At 46.9% G+C, this 21,060-nt stretch overlaps 2 protein-coding genes across 2 annotated transcripts in view; one reads left to right on the forward strand and one right to left on the reverse strand.

The window, feature by feature from the left end:
* Nucleotides 1-11,958, forward strand: part of LCP2 (lymphocyte cytosolic protein 2) — a 28,157-nt gene extending 16,199 nt beyond the window's left edge. Inside the window, exons 9-21 of the mRNA XM_056133106.1 lie at nucleotides 82-148; nucleotides 231-314; nucleotides 542-567; nucleotides 664-683; nucleotides 762-869; nucleotides 1,904-1,934; nucleotides 3,224-3,236; nucleotides 4,034-4,163; nucleotides 6,275-6,318; nucleotides 7,434-7,513; nucleotides 8,255-8,332; nucleotides 10,020-10,175; nucleotides 11,221-11,958. Coding sequence (XP_055989081.1) covers nucleotides 82-148; nucleotides 231-314; nucleotides 542-567; nucleotides 664-683; nucleotides 762-869; nucleotides 1,904-1,934; nucleotides 3,224-3,236; nucleotides 4,034-4,163; nucleotides 6,275-6,318; nucleotides 7,434-7,513; nucleotides 8,255-8,332; nucleotides 10,020-10,175; nucleotides 11,221-11,343 — 960 coding nt within the window. The 3' untranslated portion in view covers nucleotides 11,344-11,958. The remainder of the gene's footprint in view (nucleotides 1-81; nucleotides 149-230; nucleotides 315-541; nucleotides 568-663; nucleotides 684-761; nucleotides 870-1,903; nucleotides 1,935-3,223; nucleotides 3,237-4,033; nucleotides 4,164-6,274; nucleotides 6,319-7,433; nucleotides 7,514-8,254; nucleotides 8,333-10,019; nucleotides 10,176-11,220) is intronic.
* A 3,717-nt stretch (nucleotides 11,959-15,675) lies between these two features.
* On the reverse strand, nucleotides 15,676-19,306 carry CUNH5orf58 (chromosome unknown C5orf58 homolog). Its single transcript, XM_056133108.1, has 3 exons — nucleotides 19,213-19,306; nucleotides 16,499-16,624; nucleotides 15,676-15,707 (listed from the first exon to the last, which is right to left on the reverse strand). The coding sequence occupies exons 1-3, from the start codon at nucleotides 19,304-19,306 to the stop codon at nucleotides 15,676-15,678; spliced, it is 252 nt and encodes an 83-aa protein (XP_055989083.1).
* Nucleotides 19,307-21,060: the final 1,754 nt, after the last annotated feature.

Consider the following 21,060-nt stretch of genomic DNA (forward strand, 5'->3'; position numbering starts at 1 on the left):
GCAGGGGTAATGGGGAGATGAAGCCCCGGACCGTCTCGCAGGTGAGAAACGCTTCCTGATATCTGGTTCTTTCCGAAGCAGCCCCTGCCGCCGGCCCAGCCCAGCCAGCAGGAGCCCGGCAGGAACAGAAACCATAGAACTCCGAAGCGTGAGTCCCTGCGGCCTGCAGCACCCCAAGTTGTGCCCAGCCCGGTGCCCCCTCCTCCCCTGACTCCATTCTGTCCCTGCAGTCCCGCCTCCTTCCATCGACAGAAGCACGAAGCCCATGCTGGACTGGTCCCTGGCTCCAGCCGACCGAGAGCCCTTCCTGCCGGGTGAGTGCCCCCTCCCCATTTGTGCTGCTGACCCCTGACCCCTCCGGGCGTGGACTACACTCCTCTGAGCCTGAGGAACGGGCACCCCGCACGGTGCGCCCAGGTGTCTGGACTCTGAGTGCTCCCGTGAGTCTCCCAGGCAGGGGCTGGGACGTCTCAGTCTAGGGGGCCCTCTGGTCCAGCTGCAGTCAGGGACCCCAGGCTCACCTGCTACTTCTCGCCTGCAGGGATGAAGCCGGCCTTTCCCAGCAAGGTAAGTGCCCCCCTCCTCCCCACTACTCCCGTGGCTCCATGTCAGTGTGCCGTGAGAGCGTGGGGCACTCACACATCTCTCCCGCTTGCCTTGCAGCCCCCCACCCAGGAAGGCAGGTAAGCACTGGGGTGCAGGCTGGGGCGCCCTACCTGGGAAGCTAGCGCGGGGTCACACGCCTGTCTGCCAATCTGCAGGTCACACGGGGAGTTTTTACCCAAGATACAGAAGCCTCCTCTGCCAGCAGCCATAGACAGGCACGAAGGCGGTCGCCCTCCGCTGGCCACCAGGCCGCCTGTGCCCAGGTAACTCCCCACCTCTATCTGTGTACGCGCCTCTGCGGGACGGCCCAGTGCTGGGATCCCAGGTCCCGGGAATGTTCAGGCTCAGAGGGAAGGACAGAGGGAGGCAGGACCCCGCCGGTTCCTTTGCTGCGGAGCACTGAGGGGGGGAGCAGAGTGAGGGCAGAGCACGCTGCACCCGCAGACCGGGGCTGGGTTTTCCCGCCAGCACCGTAGAGAAGCTGTTTCCACCACAGGGGGATTCTGCGCCCGCTCCGTTTGCCCCACTTCTAGCGACAGACGAGTCTGCTCGACGAACTCCCTCTGGACTCTCAAGTCTCCTGGGGCTTCGATACCCAAAGCTACCCGTATACCCGGGCCCAGGCTCACCTGCCACTGAGCACAGAGCCAAGGCTTCTCTCTGCCCAGCTCTGGGAAAGACAGGACCCCAAACCAAAAGAACTCAATAATCAAATCAATATTTTAAAAACTCAGCATGAATCCATAGAAATCCAAATAAAAACAAACATAAAAATTTGCAAAGAACAGGACGAGCTGGTGGCTCTGAAAATCTGACAGATGGGAGGTGGCCAACTAGCTGTGTCCCTCTGTCCCCCCAAGGAGAACATGATGGCGGTCAGGTGCTCATGGCCTCGGCAGCTGGCCCCAAATCTGTCTGACCAGCTCGTTCATCTGGAAAGTCCCAAAGCACCAGCATGCCCCACTGTGCAAGATGGTAACAGTTCAGAGATGGCTGTTTTTAGATAAACTTGAGAAGAAAAATATCACCTAAAATGCTTTCACTTGCTGGGAGAAACAGCTCCTGCAGAGCCGGTCTGCTGACAAGCCCCTTATACACCCGCAGCGGGTGTCACTGCGCAGCCAGCGGCAGGGGCACAGGGTAACGGCTCGCCCAGCTCAGCGCTTGGGCACCAACCACCCTCCGCGGCTCTGCCTTCCCACTCTGCCACGGCTTCGTGGCTTTGATTCTCATCAGAGTAACCATCTCCATACTATGAAGCTCTTCATGCTCTGTTCTGTGCTTGGACTCGTTTTAGGCACGTATGGGGACCCGGCAGAAGAGAGAATGTAAGTACAAAATGCCCTTCAGTAGCTGCATGGCCCCAGGAAGACCAGTCTGGGCTCCTCCCCAGTCCATTGCGGGGAGGGAGGGGTCTGCACAGCCCAGGAGCCCTCTGCTGGGAGGGGTCTGCACCCCTGCTCCCGCCCTCAGGTGCCTGTGGGGCCTCCCTCTCCTTCCTGCCCACACTGCTGCTGGCTCAGCTCCCAGGGTCGCGATCACCCCAGGTCCACTACAAGGCAAAGGGCAGTGGGAAGGAGTAAGTGAGAAAGCCCAAGTGTCTGGGCTGACATGAAACTCAGCAAGGCAGCCCTGTGCCCTGGAACACCCTCACAAGGAAGGGGGAATAGCTGCTGGCCGTTGCACTCCACATGGGAAGCTGCCAAGGACGTACTGTGGAGGGCAGGTCTCTTTCTGGGGGCTGCCCGAGTGCCAATGACAGCCTCAGGAAGCGTCAGTTTCAGACAAACAGGAGGAAGAGAACGGCCAGCCCTGGCTTGTAGGTGCATCCGTGTGCCTCTCTCGGGAGGAAAAAGAAGCCGAGCAGGGAAAGACACGGTGGGAAACTGCACAGCTAGTGGGAGCCAGTAACGCTCCTCGAGTCCCTCTCCACCTGAACCCTCAGCCCCCGAGCGCCTGTTGTTGTTACTTGGGTTTGTTCAGATGAAGTTATGTCACCCGAAGGCTGCTCCATTCGCCACCACACTGACCAGTTTGGGTCTGTCGCTTCCAATCTGCAGAGCAGACTGCTGCTTCTCTTGCCTACTGTGCAAGACCATCTCGAGAAACACGCTGGGTATAAGCATCACAAAGGATCGTCCGCAAGGGGGTGGCTTGGAGACGCGAGCCCAGACGGTGGCTAAGCTCTGCGTCAAAGTGACTTTGAGTCAAACTGCACACGTCCCTTAGCTCCGAGGAGGGAGGAATCCGGCCTGAGTGTGAGGGTCCTAACATCCTGGAAGCACAGCTCAGGAGGTGGCAGGAAATACCACTGCTGACTTGGGGCTCACAACAGAATGTGTCATTTGGATGGTGTCTCTGGGCCCGTCTAGGCCCCCGAGAGCCTGTCCTCTACTATTACAAGGAAAAGTCTCAGGCCGCCACGTCCTCAGATGGTCATTTAAGTTAGGAAATCATAAACCTGTTAGCACAATTGTCCAAAGTATTTCCCGGGATATATTTTTTAATATGGAGAGGTATAATAATATAAAGAGACACTGCATAACTGAGAAATACTGTTTTTAAAGGAACTGTGTTTTGATTAGGGCTAATTTTCCCTTTCTCTTCCCTTTAACAGGACGAAGATGATGGTATGTTCAGAAAATACTTCTTACAGTTTCACTATCCCTTTCTGCTCAAGCATCCAAATAGAATTTGGGTATAAAAACCCCATGAAACCAACAAAAATGCGAGGGGTGAGGGGAGGGAAACTGGGGTCACTGGTGCTGGGAAATGTGCACTGGTGGAAGGATGGGTGTTGGAACACTGTAGCACTGAAACCTCCTCATGAACACCTTTGTAAGGCTCTATCTCACAGTGACTCAATTTAAAAAATTAATTTTTAAAAAATCAATTAAATGATTAAATTATGTATATGCAGTAAGTAAATATAACTACAATCAAATGAAATTACTTCAGTTTATCAAACAAGTTCATGTGTAACAATGCAAATTACTTAAGCAAGTTTGATAGTAAAATGATGATTTCTATGCAAGTACAGGCTCACTAACTGCAGATAAATGACACAACATATTTGATTTTCCCAAGATGAAATTTTGAATTTTTTTAAAAAACTATGATTCCTGAAATTCATAAGGTTTCAGATGGACAGTTTTCTGCCAAGCCAGCACTTCGAGAATGAAAAAACAAATAATGTATTATTAAGAGTGGTAGTGAAGAAAACACACACTCTCGTGGAGTGAACCGTCTAGAGAAATCTAGGGCAGGACTTCTATCTCACCCCTTCCTAATCAACTTGGATCTTTTGTATTTACTTACCTCCCCTGAAATCTGCTCTACTAACAAGGGGGCAGTTCTGGAAAATTCCTTATGTCACCTGGATGTTTATACATGCACTCCCTTTATTTTTTTCTCCTCTCTCTCACAGCTCTGCAGAGACCTCTGCCCCAGCCGGCCCCGGCCCCCAAGACGGCCAACCCTTTTCCTTCGAGGTATACTAAGGCAGGCTCCAACCTCTCCCTCCCCGCAGCGCACACGCCTGCAGCGCTCTCGGAAAGGTCTGTGCTGAGTCCCGACGTTACCGACACGCAGTCTAGGCTGGGGCCACGTGGGGAGGAAGGAAGAGCCTGTGAGAGCGGGCTCAGAGCACGCTGAGTCTTAAGGCAACAGTCAAAGCTGAGCATAACTGGCCGACCTGGCAAACTCGCTGCCGTCCCAGCTGTGCTGAGCGCCGGGCGCCTCCGGCAGAAGGGCCCTGCTGGGAAGAGCGGGAAGGGCTGCACTTAGAACCGGAGCTGGGAACCCAGTCCAATGCAGCCACGCCTGGTTTTGCTGTGCTTTGTTTCACTGTGCTCTGCAGATATTGCCTTTTCCTCCAAGACCTTTCTCCTACAAAAGATTCTTTCTCTGAAGTCTAAGACGCTGGCTATCTAACTTTTTGGCCATAAAGCATCTTTATTATTATTATTATTATTTTGCTCTTGTCAACTTAAACTTGACTCAAGAGTTGCTGCATACAGCATTTTTAAGTATTTTACAACCATGTTGGAGACATAAAGCAACTGCACACCTAATGGCCCACAGGCCAGCGGAAACCTTTCTCTGCACTGGACTCCCCAAAATGATGGGCCGGGACTCGCTGTAGGAACTCTCCACTTGACGTGGTGGTCTAGGCTCCCCTGAAACAGCCCATGTCTGTGGCTGCATTTAGCCACTGAGAGCCTCTGCACAGGCTCTGGCCCCTGAGGCGTGCTTTCTCGGGCTCCTTGGCGCCCACCATGAGGCCCCGAGGGGACCAACCCTTGGTTCCTTCTCCCTGGGTGTGCCCACAGGTGCCTCCTGGTGCCCCAAGCTCTCCCAACTTCGGGGCTCATCATCTTCAGTGTTCAAAGGGAGCCCAGTCCCCTCCAGCAGACCCGGCTCCCAGCCAAATGTCTACAGGAACACACGCTCTTTCCCTCTCCCTCTTCTTTCTCTCTCCCTCCCTCCCCCTCCCTCTCACTGTTCCCTTTTCATTTCCCTGGGTGCCTCTCGGGCCCATGTTATGCTTTTGCTTCTGGGTCTTGCAGCTGATTCTTGTTTTCTGCCGTCTGCCTTTCCCTCTGGCTGCTTCATCTCACGTTGAACCCCAGCCCTGTCCCCCACTGTCTTCAAATCCCAGTCCTGAGACTGCCGAGCAGAGCTGACTTTGACAGAAACTGCTGCTGGGCACTGAGCAGTGTTCCTGCGTCTCCCCCCCCCCCCCCCACCCACACACCAGTCCCACAGATGTTGGGACTCTCTCTTCTCTTCTCGCTCTTCTCTTCTCTCTTTCCTTCTCTCTCTCTCTCTCTCTCTCTCTCTCTCTCTCTCTCTCTCATCCTTCTTTGACTGTGTTGTCAACGATTCTCATGTTTCTGGTTCATGGATGGGACTGCTACACGGAATTGTTCTGTGCATCCTATGCAACTCCTTGCCACTTAACTGACAGTGAATCTCCATGAGGGGCACAGCGCCACTCCACAGGGGTAACAAGGGTGAGACCCCAGCCTTAGCCACGAGGCCCTGGTGCTTGCTCTCCCCAACGAGCCCTGAGGTGATTTCCTCAGGCAATAAAGACCTCTCCCTGCAGGATTTCTGCCAGGCTCCAAACCAAAGGCCTCCCTAACAGCTAGCATTTATTTTTCACTTGAGTTTTTGAGATGCCATCTACTGAAGTCACTTTGTCCTGCCCCTCCCCGTGTTTTGTGTTTCGTTAAGCTGAAATACAAAGTGTGTCCCACCAGCTGAATTCTGCACGGTCGCGAGGCTGTGTGAGAGTGACAACTGTCTCCCTGCTTCACAGGCTCCACTTACTCTCAACTACAAGCCAGAAACACCGCGGGAGAGAACAGACAGGCTAAAGCGACGGGACGCACACAGTGGCTGGCGAGAACTGTTCCACTGAATTACTATTGTTTCTCACCTCCCACTGCGTCTGTCTTCTCAGCTACTTTGTAATATCAAATAGTTCACAGCCAAAGTGTAGACACAGGGATCAGTGCCATGGGGTTCCACGTGTCCATGGGGGTAATGGAACGTGCCCCTGAGAGAAAGGGAGCCATGATTGTGCTCAGTAAGTTTCCCTGAAGCAGCCTCCGGGTCTGGCCCCTTAAGCACAAACAAACTCAACTCTGCCTTCTCTCCTCAGTCACTTCCAGCACAGCAACTCCTTGCCGCCGTATTTCTCTCAAGGTGCGTATTCTGGGCTGGGCACATGCTTCATGTCTGGATTACTTAACCTGGCAATCCAAAGCCTTTGGGCAAGGATTTGGTTGTTTCCTGAAAAGCATCTACTTCCTCATTTAGCACTCCCTTGGGTTTAGCCGGGTGCTAAGGGCTGTAGGAATGACGGGAGGATACATCAGCCACCATGGAACTCTCCTTTGGGAAACTGCTCTGGTCCTATGCCCCCATTATACCAATTTCCTAATGTTAGGTATCATTCGGCCAACAAACACTATAAAGATCCTATTGGACCGAAAAGGTGAGACCTGGCATGTGTGTGGCACTGAGAAGCTGCAAAAGGGCAGCGCAGCTCAGGGCCAGCGTGGCGAGAGGGAGACCCCGCGGGAGACACCCGTGCTCCAGCAGGGCTGAGGAACGCCTGTGAGAGCGCGGCAAGCTGCCAACGTGCCTGTCCCTGCCCTGGGTGCCTCCAGAAACACTTCCTTTTATTATTTTTGAATTTTGGGTCAGGTCAGCCATGAGCACTGTAAACACTATCTGATATACTATCCGGCCCCAGAAATTGTATTTTTCGAAGGGTGCTACCTGAGAACCACAAGTTAAAGTTGAGGTCCTGGAATTTAAAGCATGATTTGTTTAGATCAGAGATTGCCCAACTAATCTGGCTAAATTAATAATTTATTAATGTATTGATAATTAAATAAACTAATTCCCCAACTTTCCAGGAAAAAAAATCCCTCAGTGTCCCCTGGAAGACTCCCTCTGCCCATGAGCAGAAGCTGGCGAATATCACTGTTGCTGAACAGCGAAACTTCAGTAGCGAATACTGACAGCTGCTCAATATTCTCTTCAGTGATGCTGCTGTAGAGACTGTGGCTTATTTCATAAATGGATCTAGTTGCCCAATACAACAGGCACGTTTGAGAATTCACTCCACGTGGCAGGGCTGCTCTCAGAACTGCACTCAGAATGGTTTCCATGCAGTCCTTGTCATTTCAAACATGTAAAAAAATTAAGTTTGAAAGCCGTTTCTTGAGTTCTACCTGCTGGGAATGCTTGCAAGGGCACTTGGGAGCTAGGAGAAAATGAATGCTAACTTACACACTGCCGTCTCCCCCAAGGCCCGGGCGGAAGGCCCCCTCCGCGAGCGGAAAGCAGGCCCGTTCCCAGCAAACCCCGGCCACCAGCCCCTGGGGAAGAGGTGAGAAAGTTTGTTTGCATCTGTCCATTGTTTTCCCAGAAAATAAATCACCAGGAATTCCACTGGAAACTATTATCTATCATTTTATCATCTATTGGCCTTAATTTCTGTCTCTCGGTGAAAAAACGTTAAGGATGGATTCAGATGAAAATTGTTTCTTCTTGTTGCTTTTAAAGGCTATTTCATTTTTCCCCCTTTAACAAGAAAAATAATCCCATTTCCATCTGTTTCCTAGTGTATGTGCACTGCTCATTACGTTTTTCATTATTTAAATGAAATTGCAACCCATTTATTTTTTATGATTCGAGGAGTCATTACTGGAGGATCCAGTGCTACCTGGGCAGTTCCTGTTAAGATCAAATGGGCTGTGCCCAGATGCTTTCTGTTAAGCTCGACTGGAACAAGTCTATGTTCAAATAAGAAAACAGATATGGGGCTGGAGCAATAGCACAGTGGGTAGGGTGTTTGCCTTGCACAAGGCTGACCCGGGTTCAATTTCCAGCATCCCATATGGTCCCCTGAGCACTGCCAGGAGTGATTACTGAGTACAGAGCCAGGAGTAACCCCTGAACATGGCAGGGTGTTACCCAAAAAAAAAAAAAAAAAAAAAAGAAAACAGATATTTCAAACTTCATGGACTTGAGATGCTTTTTAATGGGAAGTCATTATTTGGAGTCATCACTTTTCTTTTCACATATATGTAACTGCAAAATTGATTGCTTTTTAAACCTACATTTTCAGGATTCATTGAACCAAGAGTGGTACGTTTCTTATATTACCCGACCGGAAGCAGAAGCTGCTCTTAGAAAGATAAACCAGGTACTATGCTAAAGTTTATTTTTGTGTAGCTATAAATATTAATGGAAGGCGAAAAGGGAGCTGACTTTTCTTGGAACCAATTATGGACCAGGAGTCTTGGAAGTGACATGTGTGCTCTTACTCTAGAGAGACTGGTTAGTGACCACCAACTCCCACTTACAGCAATCAGAGCAAGTCCTGGAAAGTCTAAATGAAGACTGTTAGAATCCTATATTTTATTAACAGAAAGTGTTCATCTTGTCATAGGAATTATACAATGGTAAAAGGAGACTCATCCCCAAATTTTCATCTTCCTCAATACACAGTTGCCATCTACGTCAGTATGAAGGAACCCATATGCAGAAAAATGCCAGAAACTGTTTTTGCACTTTCCATAGAGAATTCTAGCTGTCCTCTAAGAGTAGAGGTCTCAATGGCCAGATTTCCTGTGGCGCAGTGCTGAATCCTTACAGTAGAGAGAAGAGACGCTCCTCTCTTCCTTCACTCCTTGAGTCAATAATAGAGTTTCTGACCTCAGCAGCACTGAAATCGACAGAGGAGCTGTATAGAACTCTGATTTCTGAGTTTCATCTCTAGAGGCTGTAAAGATTTTCTGGAAGTCTCGTAAACTGCACTGGTGGGTGATTCTAAAGTTACTCAAGAATGGGAATGTTTGTTTCCCAGAGTTTACTCAATGATAATAAAAAAGGTTGTAGCCAGGAAGGCAGCTGCCTTGCATGTGGCTAACCTGGGTTGGATCCCCAGCATCCATATGGTCCCCTGACCCCCTGCAGAAGTATCCCTGCATGTAGAGTCAGGAGTAAGCCCTGAAAGACCACCGGTGTGGCACCAAAATAAAACCAAAATAAATATATAAAATAAAAAGATCAAATGACCAAGCACTGTATATGGTCCCCAGAGGCCTGCCATGAGTGACCCCTGAGCACAGAGCTGTTGCTCTTCAGGATTCTGGTGCAGGAGTTAATCCTAAGTATAAACTGGCGACGGCCCCCAAAACAATGACTCAACAAAAAAAAAGTCAAAGGAGAGCCATTTTCAGACAGAAGGTTTTGTCGAACCATCCAGATTCAGAGCAGAGGCAGTAGGTTTAAGTACATCCTTTTAATTGTATTTCAGTTTTAGACATTTGCAGTCATACTACTATCGAGCAATAACTTACAGAATGAATTTTAAAAATACGAAACAGATCATAGTATTTCAGTAAATATGGTGATAAAAAAATCCACATTTAATCAATATGTATATGGTGACAAAACACTCTGGAGATTTAAGACAAGTGAATTTCTTAAGCATTTAGGGGATTTCTGACTTGGGGGTGGAAATAAAGAGCTGGGAATTTTATCTCAGGAAGAGAAAGATAAACCCTTCTCTAATAAAGTCCTTATTTGTCTGGTCCTTTATCTACTCAGCTGCCTATTATTTTATCCTTGGAAAAGCAATTCCTTTTTGTTCATTGAGACTTCAAAGAGGGTGACTTGTACTCTTTCCTGATAAAATCTCTGCTCGCTGGTTCTTGACAACTAAGAAATCCATGGCACTTGGGACCCGAAGCTGTTTGAGGAACCGAGTACCCACGACTTGTCACCTGATTAGGCTCCCAGAGCCTCACAGCCTTGCCTGCTGCTCTTAGAGACGACAAAAGTATTGGCCTTTACTCTCCCTTAATAACGAGAATTTGTCCTTGCAGGATGGCACTTTTCTGGTGAGAGACAGCTCTAACAAAACAATAAGCAACCCCTATGTCCTCATGGTACTGTACAAAGGCAAAGTTTACAACATCAAGATTCGTTACCAGGAGGAAAATCAAGTTTACTTGCTGGGAACTGGTCTTCGAGGGAAAGAGGTAAGGACCTTCTAGCTGCAAAATTCCCCACAGATTCTCTTTTTATACCTCTCTGCATACCTATCTACATGGACTCCGCTGTTGCTCTTCAGGATTCTGGTGCATGACAACTTGAAGGTTTGATTGCATGAGTCACAGGAAGCAAAGTGAATACAATAGGGCCAGTCTCTGCCATAGGAGTCTTTTGCATAGCTTTTATTCCAAATAATCTAAAACCACAGAAATAACTTTCAAGATCAGAAAAATAGTTAATATTCAAACACATTTAAAAACTCCAGTCAGATGGTGTCAAAGGTAAATTCTTTCTATCATTTATGACAATTTAAACAAAACCTCAGAGTAGTGAAGACTTTTAAGTCAACACCTGAAAATGGTAAAAGATGGGACTGTTATGATTAAATACTTAAAAAATTTTGAGGGAGCTGAGGGGACACACCCAGGTGTGCTCAGGGCTTATTCCTGGCTCTTTACTCAGGGGTCACTCCTGATGGTCTTGGGGGATCATCTGGGGATGGAACTTGAGTCAGCCGTGTGCAAGGCAAACACTCTAGCAGCTGTGATACTGCTCTGGCCCTCTGGGCAAAGGGTCAGGAATGGGGGTTTTCCTACTCAGGCCATCAGGGCAGGATGACCGAGGCTGCCGACTGGGAGAGAGTGGGATAGCATGGGGACAGAGCACTGAGGTGCAAGCTCCTGCCACAGCAGGGAGACGAACCCACCTCGGGATCTCTCATCACGCAACTGCAGAGTAGGTTACACAAACTGCACCCCAAACACAGGGCGTGAGCCCCAAGGCAAGACTGACATAACTGGGATATTTACGGTGAATTGCCTATGTGTACCGTAAATTGTGTGTAAATTTGAAGCAGTCTGCTCAATAGTCCCAAGGAATTATTTTCCAAATTCTACAGCAGAAATCATCAAAGTGCTTGTCTAATTTTACATATTTCCCCCAAATCCTGAGGACTTGGAAGAGATGTTCTATATAAATTTCAAAATAGTGGAATTCATGCTGTTTACTTTTGTCCCATTTGGAATCTTTCAGGACTTTTTGTCTGTGTCGGCTATTATCGACTACTTCAGGAAAATGCCACTTCTGCTCATTGATGGGCAAAACCGAGACTCCAGAAACCAGTGCACACTGACGTATTCTGCAGGTTATCCCTAGTGAGCCAGCGGCGCAAAGAACCCTTCCCGCCTCTGTTGTCAATATGGGACGATCAACCCTGGTGAACAAACAAACACTCCGAACTGCACTGAATCCTTCAACATAAACATAATGGTTTATGGCTTCAAAAAATGGTTTGAAATGAAGACTCTCAAGTATCCCATAACTTATTCTTTTTCAATATGAAGTCCATGAGTAATTCATGTTCATGCTTAAGTCGAGTAGGCGTGAATGTCATTACTATAACATACTATAGTAAGTGTTTTTTTTTTAAATTTTTACTGTCCATTTTTGAACAACCATTTCAAATAGTAGTTTATATGGTTAAGTAACTTGGGTTACTTTTATGGTTACTTACATGGTTACTTATATGGTTAAGAGATGCTGAAACAGAAACCATTTATGCTATTATATAAAATGATTTTTATTAGAGTAAAACCTTGCCAAACACAACTGTCAGTGTTATATCTGTAAGAAAGTTACTAAATTTTCTCAGCAACAATAACAAAATTAAGAGGCTTCAAAAATATTTTAGCCTTTCTTATTTGGTGCTTTTTGCTGAGGATATGTTTTATATAATTTTTTTATGAAAAGATAAATCAGTTTTGGACTAACTTCCTGGGATTAAAATTAATTTGTCTTCAGATTTAAGAGTTATATTATTTTACTGATGTTGCTCAGCCCATACTATTGTTATTATTTTGAAGCAAATATAACCCCATAAAGTGCCCAAAAGAAAACATTTCAGTGATGAGACTTCAGTGTCAAATATCCACCTGGATCTCCACACCAGAAAGTTCCCAGGCAAGCCCACACCCACCAAAGTTCCAAGGAGCTGTCATGCTCTGCAGACATGGCTGACTTCCTCCTGGAGCGATGGAAAAGCATGGCTATGGCTGAGAAATCTGACCCACCGCTCCCAGCAGGCTCCCTCTTTTCCCCCTTCTTGCTTTATCCTCCTAGGACTCTGGCACAAGCCCTACTCCTCATCTTTCCCTGAGCGCCTTTGTAACCCTTCGGCAATCCAGAACATTCACTCAACATAACAGAAAGGAGTAGAAGTTAAGCAAAACAAAAATCTGACACTCGGTTGTTCATCAAGCGTTTGCTTTTGGAGGACTTGGTTATAAATTCAAATAGTTTATTAACAAAAACTTAAGTTTTTTACTAAATCGCTGGAGCGACCGCACAGCAGGTAGGGCGTCTACCTTGCATGCGGTCAACCTGGGTTCGTTTCCTCCATCGCTCTCGGAGAGCCCGGCAAGCTATCAAGAGTATCCCACCTGCACAGCAGAGCCTGGCAAGCTCCCTGTGGGGTATTCGATATGCCAGAAACAGTAACAAGTCTCACAATGGAGATGTTACTGGTGCCCGCTCGAGCAAATTGATGAACAATGGGAGGACAGTGCTACAGTGCTACTAAATATACAAATTTTCTGAGTGGCAAAGAAGTACATGTAGACTTCTAACCAATGATGATTAAAAAACAGATTCTCCCAAAAAGTATCATCCTTTTTTCCCAGATTATTCCCTACTTAGGGTTTAGAATTTAGGACTTTTTATTTGTCTTTTTGGCATACCTGGCAATGCTCGGGGAGCCCTATGAGACGCTGGAGATCAAACCCGGGTAGTTGCGTTCAAGGCAAACGGCCCTACACACTGTACTATCGCTCTGGCCCCAGAACTTAGGCATTTAAAGTTGGGAGAATAAAATCACCCTGCATTAATTTGTATGTTTTTTTTAGCAGAATTTTCAATAAGCATTTACTGAGAAGCAATTAATTATTGAGAAGCCAAGGTGTTTTGTCTGAAGAGAGCAAACTCTCGGTAACAGCGTCAGCTGACCTTATGTCATTTATGAGTTTTTGTTCAAAAATATCTAAAATGACATTCATAGCAGATTTCAAAGCTATCACACAGCAGGGAGTTATGTGCATAGAGCAAACCCAAAGCTTCGTAAATGTTCTTTGGAGGAAAGAAAACTTTAGAATAAAGGTATCCTAGAGAGGAAAGCTATGCCACTGCTGTGCCAGACACAGTGGGGGGATCTGATATATCAGGCTTTTTCTCTGGGGCCCCCATGTCACCAGTGACATTTACTCAGGATACTGCTCAGGAATAAACAAGTCCACCCAAGGCTGACAGTCATAACTCCTCTCGGCAGCAGACCAGGCTGATGACTCTGAAGTGCTGCAGTTGCCTGCCGGCATGCCTATAGCCTTCTTCCACCAGCTAATGCGGAGAAAGGGAACAAGGATCCCCCACACCATGCACTGGCAGCGCCCCTGAAGTCTGCTCCCACCTGTCTTCCTGTTACACATCCAAGTAGTCCCGTGAGCTTGAGTTACCTCCAGTACTTACAACCAGAAATTCATATTTACTAGACTAAAATCCCTAAAAAAAACACTGAGAAAAACATTAGAACACAGTCCAGAATCTGGACCTCAAACATGTTTTCGATGATGCAATTCTATTGGAAAAGATACCATAAAAAATGGTACTGTATCAAAATAAAAAAACTTTACATGGCAGAAGAGACTGGGGCTAAAATAAAAGACACCGTATTGCATGTGAAAGGATATTGGCACACAATATATCAGAAAAAAACCACTAATATTCAGTATCTATAAAGCACTCATAGAGCTCAGCAACAAAGAAACCAATAACCCCATCCAGAAATGGACAGGAGAGACGAACAGAGATTCAACTACGACAGCACATGTGGGCAGCCAGTAAGTATATTGGAAAAGTGCTTGTCACTTTCTCAGGGATCCTAAACAAGAGGACAATGAGTTTTCTCACAGGAGCGAGACTATCGTGTTGCCAAGAACACGGGAAACAACCAGTGTTGCTGGGGATATGGTCTTTAAAAAAAAAGGCACTCTTGCAACTCCTATTCACTGCTTTATGGGAATGCTGTCAGTTCAACTCTTTGGAAAAGTGTGAGGATTTCTCAAAAAGAAAAAGAAAAAAAAAACAACTAAGAAGAGAGCTCCATTATGACCCTATGCACTTCTTGGCATCTACTGCCAAAACACAAAAACATTCACGTGAAAGATACATGCTTGCCTATATTCACTGCAATGCTTACTACAATATTCAGGATCTGGAAACAACCCAGCTGTTCAGCAGCAGGGAAAACGATCAAGTTGTAGTATGTGACATGTACAGTGGAATACAATGCAGCCGCAAGACGAACCTGATGGAACTGAAGGGCACGATGAGGACAGTCAAAGGTATAAAAACTCTGTTCCTGACTAATGTGTAGAGTGTAACAAGAATGAAAGGTATCAAACGACAAGAGTCCTTGACTCTGGCTACAATTTGAAGAGTGTGAAGGAAGGAGAAATGGGAGAGGAGAGCAAGGAGGTGGACTCACGGGCCTTGGACAATTTGGCAACTCGGAGATGAGGTTATGATGCACATCAAAACCATAGGACACAACACTATCATAAGTATCTGACCAGAGCAGATTTTAAAGTTCGCTAAGGACGCAGGATAGGGAGAGACAGGGAGCCCTGGGTCACAGATAGTAGTAGGCTGCTGGCATGGCGGTGGCTTTGAAGAGGAATCACTGAATGTAGAAAATTGCTATTAAAAAAGCTTTGTGAAAATCAGGGCACCTACATAAGTACCAGTAAGAAACTATAAGCATTAAAAAATTAGACTCTCTTGATAAAAAACAAACAAACAAAAAACTGAAATTAGTCACATCTTCCAAAGCAAAGCTGACAGGAACATTGTCACTCGGTGAAGTGGTCAAACTGGGCGCCCCCACTCCCCCTCTGGGGAGAGAACAGGGATGAGTGATACTCCTACAGGATAAGGTGCGAGGAACACATTTTTACTGTTTTATCTGGAAAGGTACTTTAAATGAATTTGCATTTAATGTCTATTAAGAAATGGATGTCTATTAAGATGTCTAATAATGTCTATTAAGAAATTGCTGGAGCGATAGCACAGCGGGTAGGGCGTTTGCCTTACAAGCGGCCAACATGGCCGACCCGAGTTCGATTCCTCCGCCCCTCTCGGAGAGCCCGGCAAGCTACCGAGAGTATTCGATATGCCAGACACAGTAACAACAAAGTCTCCAATGGAGACATTACTGGGCCCGCTCGAGCAAATCGATGATCAACGGGAGGGCCTTTACCTTTTACCTTTAAGAAATGGATGAATAAAACTGTAGGCTCATACCATCCATTTACATAAATAACTCTCCTCTGGCCTAAGCTAACGCGAGCACACACTAAAGTAGCTGCTGTCGACCAGCAGCCCACAGATGGGGCAGTCCACAGGTGAGGGGGCTGGGCAGCGCTGGCCTCCACCCTGGTTCTAACTGCGCTCCCAGAAACCGTAGGCAGAACCTGCCAAGCACACAAGTGAAAGGTGGAAGAATGAAGGCTGCAGACAAGGACAAGCGGTACATCCCAGCCAATTTCCCAGGGCAGCCTGTGTTACTGAAAGCAACGGGCCCTTCTCTGCAACACTGAAACTGCCTTCAAGAGTGGGGTCCACAGGGATAGTTCACTGCTCTGAACTAAGCCTGGGAATTGTCTGAGTTCGAGCTGAACACCAATGCCGCCACATGTGCTGCTAAGAGAGATCCTGGCTGCTCTGCTGTGAATCCCCAGCCCCAAGTGCTGTTAGTCTGCACCCGGGCTTGTGGAAGCTCCGCATCAAGGGTTTGTGAACCCTGCGAGCATGCAACCGAAACCTATGCAAGCTCCATGGACAGGAACTGTGAGCACTGCAGGGACCCCAGCAAGCACTACCACCAGGATGTGCAAGACCAGGACTGAATGCAAACCCGGTGAGCACTGTGAAAGCAACACCATTAGAGGAGCACCAAGACCCGACGTGCAAGCACCACAACCTGTGACACCATCCCCCTTCTCAGCAAGCCCCGTGAGGAAAAACGTCTGTGAGCACTATAGCCAGGTGCCCGTGAGAACTATCATCAACACACAGTGACAGCAACCACGGTGTGGGGGAGGGGAATAATGCTGACCAAGGCAGGACTACTACCCAACATATTTTTTTATTATACTAAATACATTAGTAAACTCAATTCTCCCAGATAATGTGTTAATTCAACAAATAAACAGTTATAACTTTAAAACAAACAAATATTATTTAGAAAAACTTTTGGAAGCACGGCACACATCTGACATTTTAGGCTCTTCAAAGAGGGGCTCGTTTCTTTCTGTTTCCTTTAAGTCATCTGTGTCCCCTGGACATTTAAAATAGAGGGTGAGGTCACAAAGGAGAAGCTGGGAGAGCTCTGTGTGAGACAAAATACAAGATACATGTGTCACAGGCAACTGTAACTAGCAACTTTCTCACTCTTCACTTAGTTTTCTTTCAAATTATCAATTTAATTGAATGTCAAAACAGTCATATTCACTTGCCACAAAAATAAGCACGATATAAAAATTTACTAGGAATGTTATTTAGTCCCCAGTCTGTCATTTATCTTCCTACACTTTGGTCTATTCAGATTTGACTTATATCTTTTAAACTATTTTTATCTGTTACACAATACATAATATAGAAAATCAAATAAGGAAAGCAAAAAAAAACTCACCTACTAGAGGCAAACACTTAAAAAATAATTCATTCTGTGTGTTTCTGCTAAGCATTTTTGTTTGGGGGAGCAGGGTATTTACCTCCAAATTTCTAAATGACATACATATTTTATCTTTTCAAGTTTACTTATCTTTTGTTTCTAAATAAGATTAATGTATAGCTCCTTTCACTGCCCAACCTCCAATATACTCGACTTTAACTTTTATATACAATTACCCTCACAGCAGATGACATTCCCCTTCATGTCAGCTGATACCCAGACTTAGTCAATTCTTTTCCATTGCTGAATTGTGATGCCTCTGCCCCAAACTTCCTCTAGTTGGGTAAATGTTCATAGCCACGCTCCTTATCTACTTTTTTGTTCAAAGTCTCACCTCTACTAGGGCCACTGAATCTCCTCCAATCTGGACCTACTTCCAAGGGTTGTTAGGATAACTGATTTAATTTATGTAGAATTACTGGAAGACTAGATAGAGCATGCTCTTTTTCGTGTGGGGAGGGGAGGGGAGCTGGTGAATGGGCTGCTCCCAACAGTGATGAGGGGGCCCTGTGGTACCAAGGATTGAGCCCAGGGTCTCGTACCTGTAAGGCAGGTGTTTTCTCCACTTGAACCACATCCTCAGCCCCAGTATGTTTTCACTCCTGACACTCATCTTCCACAGTTAAATAAGGGTTTGCGTTTAATCTATCACATTCACTAGACGTTTACCCTCCTGCTCTAACTCTTCAAGGGCCCCATAACCTGTCCAACTAATCCCACAAGGTTCCAGATACCTCTATCATAGTATTTTACAGAACAATCCCCAAACTAGAACAGTTAGATAATCAAGTATGGGAGGGGTCAGAAAAACTTCTCTAATTGTTTAAAATGAGAGCAAGTATCTGAAACAAATTACCCATTTCATTAACATTTCAAAGAATCTGTCACATCAACACACATTAAGAAATTCACAATTGAATAGGGGGGGAAAAGTAAACAACCAACAAAGAATGGTCGGTAATGCGGAAAGGCAGTAAGCACAAGGTGCTCTCCCCAGTTGCTGCAGTAACCCTGACTGGTCCAGAAGGGTCTTGGCTCTCTCATTCCCCTCTGCAGTGGCTGCACATGACGTGTCAAGGGATGCCAATTTGGCCAATGAAAGGCAACGGGGACTGTTCTGGAAGGATCTGCAGAATGGCTTGTTTAAAGAGACACAGCATGCTTCTGCACGGGCACGCCTGCTGGCAGTGACTCCAACAGCAGAGGAATGGAAAGGCCCTGGTAGCCGATGCAGTGTCTGCATTGACTTTAAAGTTGCCTCCCTCAGATCTTGTTATTTCCCTTACACTAAGTCACATTAGTAGGTATTTTTGTTACTTTTAGTTCGAGATATCATAACTAAGACAGGGTTAACCTTCAAATGTCCAAGAATCAAGGGCCAGAGCAATAGAATGGTGGGTAGGGCTCTTGCCTTGCAAATAGCTGACTCCGTTCCATCTCTGCAACCCAATATGGTCCCCTAAATCCATTAGGAGTGAACCCTGAGTGCAGAGCCAGGAGTAAGCCCTGAGCACAGCTGCATGTGGCCCCCAAACAAAGAAAAATATCCAACAGTTAAAGAACTTACTGGGTGTACTTTTCAAGGTTAGAAATAAAACCAGCAGCCAGGGGAAAGAAACAGGAGAGCAAGTCACAAGTTGCCCCTAAGATCAAACTGAACTGGAACAGACTGGTGAGCTCAGTGGGTACTGGGAGTTCCCCAACATAGGAATGCTGGGTTAGAGACAGAGTGTCCCTAGAAATATTTTCAGAGTGTATAAGCCTAGGGTAATGATTTAGCAAGAATACATCTCTGATAGGACTGACTGACTAAACATCATGGCCTGCAAGGTCTAATTCTACTCTAAGGACCTGTTTCAAATGAAAAACCAGTAACTCACAGGATGAAAGTTACTCTTGATGTGAAAGGAACTTAAGAAAATTAGTACAGATTAATGAATAAAGACTGAGTTTGGCACAATGGCATGTCACGACATTTGTCAAAGAGAAGAAAGCACATCAATGAAGGTCAGACAACAGCATAAGCTTATTAAGTGTCAGGGACGGGAATTCAAGTCAGCTCACTGAATCAGGCCAAGCCATAATTTACCTTTACAGATTTACAGCGTATTGTAAGCATTTAAAAATAGATATACCCTAATAGGTGGGCAAAAGTTAGTTACAGTACAGCACAAGCAGAAATCGACTCTGCTGGGTTGGTTTAACAGTGCCATGCAAATATTTCAGTGATCTCACACACTTACCTTGCGTTTTCTTCAACTCCAATGAAATCCTGTTAATGTTCTTAATTACTGCTTCCAGATTCAGCTTCTGGTCAGTTACATTATTCTTAGACATCTGATTTTAAAAAACAAAAACAATGTATAAATCTTGGGCACTTATAAGTATTTTAAAAATACTTAAAATTTTCAGTATTCTTAAAAGGAAATATTAGGAATAATTAACTGTGAAATAAGTCTTTATAAGTAGAATTTCAACATAGGAGGGCATCAACTTTGTCATGTTAACATTTTTCCAACTAAAGCCATCTCCAACTAAAATTTTTATTTATTTATTTATTTAGGCAAAACGGCCGTTTCTGTCTTAGCTTAGGGCATCAGGACAGGCAGTGTTCTCATGTCAGTCAATGGAAATGTGCAAGTCAACACGTTACTATGGGGCGGAGAGAGCAGAGTGGGATAGGCCGAATGCCTTGGATGGCCCTGGCTAGCCCCTGCACTGCATGCGGTCTCCTGAACACCCGCCAGAAGTGACCCCTCAGCACAGAGCCAGGACTCAGTCCTGAGCAGCAACGGGTAGGGCTCCCCAAACTAACCAGACATGTAATCAGGCTGTAACCAAACTTACACGAAACTGTCTAAAATAAAAAACTTACAGCGGTACTCCCCAGAACCTTAGCCTCCTCCACATTTCAAAATGACAAGAAAACAACCACATCAGCACATACATCTCCTTCAGTGTGAAAGGTGGGCACCTGTGGCCCCGCCAGCCTGTCCAAAACACTTCAAACAAGCTAACCTTGGAACCAAATTGCACCTCTCCGCCTTTTCCTGAACTGGGAGACTTCACTCACTCGCTTCCGTGACACTGTAAGAGGAAATAAAAAACAACGGTCTTCCACACATCGAATAAAAGAGTCGCATCCACCTTCAAGCCCCAACAGCAAACATGGAACGGAAGGGCAGCCAGGGTGTGGGCAAGCCAAACTTCGAGGTTTGAGGCTCAGGGCTGCAGCCAACTGAGGCGAGGCCCGGCAGCCCCTGGTAGAAAGAAGGGGTGATGCCAACCAAACGCCCCCGCCCAGGCAGATGAGACGGGGAGCACAGGCGTGCAGGGCATGGGGCACCGGGGCCTCAAGGCAAAGCAATCCCCAAACAGGGGGCACTCTGGCCAATACGAGGGGCCACAACGCCTGCCCCTCTGCTCAACTGACTTTCCCCTGCCCTGGCGGGGTGCTGGGAGGAGGGGTGGTCTCGGGAGGGCGCCGTCCAGGTAGGCTGCCCAGGGCACCCGGAATCTCAAGGCAGCGTCTTAAGGCACCTCGAGAATTCCCCTGCCCCGGGGCTTGGGCTGTCCCCACCTGCCGCATGGGCGCTCTGTCCCTTGTTCCCAGCGGGAAAAGGCTCCTTGCTGCCACTGTCCCCCACCTGCCACCAACTGCTAACTATCCCAACAGCCTCCAACTGCCACCAACTGTCCCTCATCAGTCGCCAACTGTCCCCGAACTGCTGACTGACTCCCAACTGCCACTGTCCCCCAACGGCCGCCACATGTCCTCGCTGCCGACTGACCCCCAACTGCTGCCAACTGACTCCCAACTGCCACTAACTGTCCCCAACTGCCGCTGACTGACCCCTAACTGCCACTGTCCCCAACTGCTGCTGACTGACCCCAACTGCCGCTGACTGACCCCTAACTGCCACTAACTGTCCCCAACTGCCGCTGACTGACCCCCAACTGCCAGTGACTGACCCCCAACTGCCAGTGACTGACCCCCAACTGCCAGTGACTGACCCCCAACTGCCACTAACTGTCGCCAACTGCCACTGACTGACCCCCAACTGCCACTAACTGTCCCCAACTGCCGCTGA

The sequence above is a fragment of the Sorex fumeus genome, unplaced genomic scaffold (genome assembly GCF_029834395.1).
Source record: "Sorex fumeus unplaced genomic scaffold, SorFum_2.1 ptg000097l, whole genome shotgun sequence".
Classification (NCBI taxonomy): Eukaryota; Metazoa; Chordata; class Mammalia; order Eulipotyphla; family Soricidae; genus Sorex; species Sorex fumeus.

Coding starts and splice junctions, on each gene's coding strand:
- CUNH5orf58 (XM_056133108.1), bottom strand. CDS start 19,306: ATGTCTAAGAATAATGTAACTGACCAGAAGCTGAATCTGGAAGCAGTA. Junction 16,625..19,212: donor GGAGTTGAAGAAAACGCAAG/GTAAGTGTGTGA, acceptor TGTCTCACACAG/AGCTCTCCCAGCTTCTCCTT. Junction 15,708..16,498: donor TAAAATGTCAGATGTGTGCC/GTGCTTCCAAAA, acceptor TGTGCTTGGCAG/GTTCTGCCTACGGTTTCTGG.